The following is a 6,823-nucleotide window of genomic DNA, read 5'->3' as shown; positions in this document are numbered from 1 at the left end:
CAGGAGGCGGGGGTTGCGGTGAGCCGAGATCGCGCCATTGCACTCCAGCCTCCTGGGTTCAGGCAATTCTCCTGCCTCAACCTCCTGAGTAGCTGGGATTACAGGCATGCGCCACCATGCCCAGCTAATGTTTTGTATTTTTTTAGTAGAGACGGGGTTTCACCGTGTTGACCAGGATGGTCTTGATCTCTTGACCTCGTGATCTACCCGCCTAGCATCCCAAAGTGCTGGGATTACAGGCTTGAGCCACCATACCCGGCCTGTGTTGGTTTTCTTTAGGGATGCTTTCTGCAGATTTATTTTGTTCCTTTGAATGGGCCACACTTTTCTGTTTCTTTGTATGCCTTTGATCTTTTGTTGAAAATTGGGCATTTGAAAAAACAGCTACCTCTCCAAGGCTGCAGACAGGCTCAGTGCTGGAGAAGACTAATTAGTAGCGTCTGTTCTAAGCCCAGGATCAGGCTTGCATGCAGGCGTCAAATCTTCTCAGGCCTTTTCTTGGTGTACATTTTCCCTGGGCTTGCGTGTGTGTGCCTTTTTTCCAATTCCCCAGTAGACACAGTTGCTTTTCAATGTTTTAATTTTCCTAGGAGTCTCACCCCTGCTGCTTGTTGGGACTTCAGCTGTTCTATCGTATCCCTCAATTAGCAGTCCCCATGTGGTTTTCGTGAGCCATGCCCACTGCTCCTGCGGCTCCCCCTTGTTTTAGATCCCAGCTATGCCTCTTTTGGCCATTTGAAGTCTGAGTGAGATGACACAGAGACCAATCAGGCAGCTGCCAAACGGGTACAGAACATTGCAAATTAGATCTGCTCTACTCTCTCTGGCTTACAGAAGGGGTCTGGGGATCTGATTGCATTTCCCCCAAATCACACTGCAGTGTGCTGAGGTGAGGTGGGGCAAGGGCAGGTGAAAACACCATGACATTTCCTACCGTTTGAATGTGGCTTTTCCTTGACTGGGCATTTGTTCGGTCGCTATAGATATTTGACTGGTTCCAGAGTTTCTGTAAAGTTATTTTAGCTGGTATCTAGTTGTTTATTGAATGTTCCCATGGGAGAATAAGGGCTGGGAAGTCCTGAGTCTGCCATTTTGCTGATACACTGTGGTGGTTTTCTCAGCAACTGTATTATACTGCTGGCTCTGAGTCAAACTTTCATGTCTTTTTTACGTGAACAGTCAAACCAGGTCTCTATCATCTAATGTATGTGAAGTTGATTTTATTTTTACATAAATGCAACTTTCATTTTCATCTTTCTTTTTTTTTTTTTTTTTTTTGAGACTGAGTTTCACTCTTGTTGCCTAGGCTGGAGTACAATGGCAGGATCTTGGCTCATTGTAACCTCTGCCCCTCCAGGTTCAAACGATTCTCCTGCCTCAGCCTCCTGAGTAGCTGGGATTACAGGCATGTGCCACCATGTCTGGCTAATTTTGTATTTTTAGTAGAGATGGGGTTTTTCCATATTGGTCAGGCTGGTCTCGAACTCCCAACCTCAGGTATCTGCCCACCTTGGTCTCCCAAAGTGCTGGGATTACAGGCATGAGCCACCTTGCCTGGCCCATTTTCATCTTTTTATCATTTTGGTTTGTCTCTACATTCCAGCTTGATTAGATCACTTGGTATCTGACGAATCTCCTATATTCTCTATTTTATAGATTTTTGAGATCTGTAAAGCCAACAAGCATGTGACCTCTGCCTATGTCATAGTCACTGTTAACAACAGAACTCAGGATTCAGCTGAGAGTTGTGTCACATGGCAAGTCTCTGGAGACTTAACTTCAGGGAAAACCCACTTTCCCTGAAAGTAATCACTTCTATGCGATTACTACTCACATTTCTCTAGTGTAACCCCATGAGAAACTTTGATAAGTGCCCTGTAGAAATCAAGATACATTATATCAGTGGTATTTTTCTAACTCACAGGTCAGCAACCTTTCTGTAAAGGACCACACAGTAAATGCTTTTGGCTTCGTGAGCCATGTGGACTCTTGTGTAACCCTCAGCCCTACCATTGTAGTATGAGAGCAGTCATAAACCATGTGCAAATGAATGGGTACAGGCTGGCTTCCAATAAAGTTTTATTTACAAATTAAATAAAATTTACAAATCCTTTGCAAACCCCTTCAACACTCATCACTCACTACAGTATTTTATAAAAATGCACAACCATTTCTTTAATCAACTGAAATTTGCTAAGATTTAAAGTCATATGTGGCTAGGTGCAGTGGTTCATGTCTGTAATCTCAGCACTTTGGGAGGCTGAGGCAGGCAGGTCACTTGAGGTGAGAAATTTGAGACCAGCCTGGCCAACATGGCAAAATCCTGTCTCTACTAAAAATACATAAAGTAGCCAGGCATGGTGGCATGCGCCTGTAATCCCACCTACTCGGGAGGCTAAGGCAGGAGAATTGCTTGAACCCAATAGGCGATGGTTGCAGTGAGCCAAGATCATGCCACTGCACTCCAGGCTGGGTGCCAAAGTGAGGCTCCATCTCAAAAATAAATAAAAATAAATAAAGTCAAATGTATTGGTTTGTAAATCTTTATTCCTATTTTTTAAAATGGCAATATTATTTGTCCTTCAACACTGTTCTCACTGTGGATGAATTGTCTAAGACTGGATGCTCTAAAACTGCTTCCATAAGCAATTCCACCACTGTGAGATGTAATTTATCTAGTGGTAGAACTTGAACAGATTGAAAAAGGAGGCCTACTCCTCTACTGTCTTCTTTCTTCTCAACATGTTTGCTTTGTACTTTCCTGTTTAAAAAAATATCCCCATGGAGAAAAACAAAAACCAGCAAACAAGGAAGGACCGGGCACAGTGGCTCATGCCTGTAATCCCAGCACTTTGGGAGGCTTAGGCGGGAAGATCACCTGAGCTCAGGAGTTCGAGACTAGCCTGGCCAACATGGTGAAACCCCAACTCTAGCAAAAATACAAAAATTAGCCAGGCATGGTGGTGGTGCATGCCTGTAATCTCAGCTACTCAGGAGGCTAAGGCATGAGAATCTCTTGAACCCAGGAGGTGAAGGTTGCAGTAAGCTGAGATCTTACCACTGCACTCCAGCCTAGGTGACAGAGCAAGACTTGGTCTCAAAAAAAAAAAAAAAACCGAGGAGTTTTTTTTCCCTTTTCTTTTGCTGATAACAGTATCCTCTCAAGCAGTGTCTTATTTTTTCTTTGAATACATCCTGAAACGCTCAGTATTTCCTTTGACTTTTCATTGGTTTGGTTTGGCCAATAGATCCAGTCTTCGTAATCTTACCCATCATTTCTGTTTCTCTCATTCTCTGTGGAATCCTCTGCTTTAGTTTCTCAATCCCTGCTACTCTGCTGTCTCATCAGTGAGAATTCTGCTTCTGCCGTGGCCACCATGCCTCTACCTTTCCTCTCTATCTTCTAAACTCCTCCTGCTTCCCACGGTCCCTGGAGAAACCTAGATCCAGATGTCTTCCTGCTTGGTGAACGGACCAATCTTTAGAGGGCATTACATGAAGCTTCTATAGAAAGAACTTCACTGTGTGCGTGACTGTGTGCACGTGTATGATTGTGAAAGAGTACTGAGTGCAACATTGTTACAGAGGGTGTGAGCAGGTGGAAGAATCACTAGTGACTGCTTGATGTAGCATCCTCTGGTCATTGGGCAAGTCTACACAACCTAACACTTGTTCAACCATGTACATGCTATATTCTGACCTCATCCACTATTGTTCTTCCTTGAATGTCGTTTCTTTCTTTCTTTTTTTTTGGCCTCAAGTGATCCACCCACCTTGGCCTCCCAAAGTACTGCAATTACTGGCATGAGCCACCGTGCCTGGCCTCATTTATTTCTTATAGTTTGTCACAAATGAATTCTAGAAATTGTTGCTGTGCGTATATCATGCAACGCGTATTTTCTTTGTACCAGGAAACCAACGGATTAACTACATATGTCTTTTTTTCTGAATGTTTTACAGCACTACCTATACAATCATTTGCACATGAAAAAGAGTCTCACCAACACCAGCAACAATCAGTGCCAGTCATCAGTCACCCAGGTTCCAACGTCAAACCCACCCTCCCTCCAATCCCTCAGGGCCACAGGTAAGCCAGCACTTGACATCTGATCCTAACATGGAAAACTTGCTCTGCTGATGTCGAATTCTTTGCCTTGCCTGGCCATGGGTCCCAGCAGTTTCTCATTCAACCCATTACCCACAGAAGAATGTTCTACCTGCCTTAATTCTCTCAATGAATTTCTTTTGTGATGCTTTGGCTGGTGTCTTATCTTTTTTATTAAAAAATAAGTTTCTTAAATAATTTTTAAAGATGTGAGTTTCTTTTTTAAAAAACATGAGTTATTCTTAGCTTTTAAAAATGTCATTTCAGTTTTTTCCATAGCTATAAATAATTTTTTCCAGCTGCTTCCTGCTCAGAAATATCAGATGGGAAACTCTCCCAAGATCTCTGCACTGTGATATGCAGAGTGGCTTTTTGATATATCCAACTGGGATTGTGCTCTTAAAATTTCAACATGTCCGTTTACAACATTCCTGTATGCGCGAGAGGATTGATTTATTTTGTACTCATTATGAAAGGACTGCAGAGTTCCATTTAACTTGTAGCCAACATGATATCGACTGCATCTCTTAAGGAATTAAAGTAATTTTGGGGATTCTTGACTTGCTTTAGCAACATGAAAGAATAAAACATAAGAGTTAATTGTTTTATTTCACCCTTCTCTGACTCTGATTATGTACTGCTTGTCTTAGATATGCTTTTAGACACTTTCATCACCCTTATGGTTTCACTCCCTGTCTTACAAAGAAAAACTCCACTGAGTAGTTACAGACAAGGCTGGTATTTAGCTAGTATGTGCCAGTAAGGCTATCCTGATTGTTAAAACTTTGAGATACATTCCTTTGTATCGGTAAATGGACTGTTTTCTAAGTACTCTGTGCATGAAGACTAGTGAAAAAAGAAGCCTGCTCGTAGTAGTGTACTCATTGTTAAATATTTTGAACATCAGAATCTTCTAACGACTTTCCTTTTTAAAATATCAAAGCCCCTTTTAATAATCCTCTTCCCTGTGACAAATGTGGTTGTAACACAATTTGCTATTGGCTCCTGTCCTCCTCCTAGTTCTGCTCTCAAATGGGAGCTGATTAAATTTCTTTTCTTGGAGTTGGTGAGGGTGGAGCAGGCGGACCACGGAGGAGATGACAAGGCTGGGCAGGGAAAATGGAGGCATCTTTTCTGGAGAAGTGGGGAGACAGGGGGTGGGTCACTGTACTCCAAGAATCTTCAAGAATAGTTTAACATTCACAAGCCTCATCTAATCTTTTAAAAAATTATGAAATATTTCAGGGATGATAGAAAATATATAAATAATACTTCTAATTTAAGACAACATAGAGGAGCTGCACATTTCCTGGTTTTTCTCACTGAATACAGCTAAAATCCTGAACATTATAGCTAAAACTCTGAGAGGTGACAAGAAGGCAGATAGGCTATGGATCTGAGAGCTCAAATAACAACATGGTGGTTAATACTCAGAGTCTGTGTTTTCCTCATAGATCCTAAACTAGGTGCTAGAGAAACTATAATTCAAAGACACTAATGGATACATCAACAAGAGCCCAGCAAAAGCCCGCTGTCTCCAGCCAAAGGACTAGGAAAGGGGCAGTCTCAAAAGATAGAAAACTTTTAGACGATAGCGGCACCACTCCAGCCAACCACCGTGGATTAAACTCTGCTCCCCACCCTGTCGGCAAAGGCTTCCAACCTCTTCTGGCTGTAACAAGGTTTTCCTCCTCCTCTCTGCTGGGATAGTATCAAAGAAGGTGTTGTGGAGAGCTGGGACTTTAACCACTGCCCAATAGTAATGAGAATGCCCTCCCATGATGTCATTGAAAGCCACTTGGGGGGCCTGGACTTCTGCTCCTCACCTAGTAATAGTGAGGCACCTCTCCCCTCTTTCCACTGGAGAACATCAGAAAAGGTCTCATGGAGAGGACTTTCCCCATCAACCCATGTCCCTGCAGTGTCAGAGGAGGCCATGTGAAGAGCAGTGAAAAGGTGCCTCTCCCACTCCCAGTGAGTGTGGTTCAGTGGAGGCCTAGTGGCGACCCTACACTTCCACCCCAAGGCATTAATGAGGCATCACTCCTCTCTTTCCCACCCTGGGTGTCAGCAGAGGCCAAGTGTAGAACTTTGACTTTTCTATCTACCAGTCATGAGCCAATGCCTTTCTTCCCCACTGGTATGGTGTCAGAGACAACCTGCTAAGACAACAGATTGAAATAAGAACTGAAGTCTCATAACACACTATTCAAAATGTCTACGATATAATTAAATCACTCACCATATCAGGAATTAGGAAAATATCAACTTGGATAAGAAAAGACAATCAATATATGCCAACACTAAATTGAAACAGATGTTGGAATCATCTGGTAAGGATGTTAAAGCAGCAATCATAAAAATGCTTCAACAAGCAATTAGGAACTGAAACAAATGAAGTGATAGATAATTTCAGCAAAGAAAGAGAAAATCATAGCAAAGAAGCAGAAGACATAAAGAAGAACCAAAAGGAAATTTTATGACTAAACAGTACAATCACTGACATTTTAAAACTCATTGGATGGGCACAAGAGTGAAATAGAGAGCATAGAGGAAGAAAACTTAATAACCTTAAGACAGAGGAATTGAAATTACCCAATCTGAACGACAGAGAGAAAATAGACTGAAAAAACTATGAATCCCAGGGATGTGTAGGACTATGTGAATTTGCGTCATTGGATTCTAGAAGGAGTACAAAAGAGAGAGACTGAAAAATAT

The 6,823-nt window shown here is 42.2% G+C and overlaps 1 protein-coding gene across 1 annotated transcript in view; it reads left to right on the top strand.

Moving 5' to 3' along the window:
* The window catches only part of LRGUK (leucine rich repeats and guanylate kinase domain containing), a 120,836-nt gene extending 116,536 nt beyond the window's left edge, over positions 1–4,300 (top strand). Inside the window, exon 20 of the mRNA XM_032275949.1 lies at positions 3,961–4,300. Coding sequence (XP_032131840.1) covers positions 3,961–4,091 — 131 coding nt within the window. The 3' untranslated portion in view covers positions 4,092–4,300. The remainder of the gene's footprint in view (positions 1–3,960) is intronic.
* The last annotated feature ends 2,523 nt before the right edge of the window (positions 4,301–6,823 follow it).

The sequence above is a fragment of the Sapajus apella genome, unplaced genomic scaffold, assembly GCF_009761245.1.
Source record: "Sapajus apella isolate SASKATOON/1434 unplaced genomic scaffold, GSC_monkey_1.0 scaffold7, whole genome shotgun sequence".
Classification (NCBI taxonomy): Eukaryota; Metazoa; Chordata; class Mammalia; order Primates; family Cebidae; genus Sapajus; species Sapajus apella.
The sequence above is the reverse complement of the archived record's forward strand: the minus strand, read 5'-3'. Positions and strand labels throughout refer to the sequence as shown.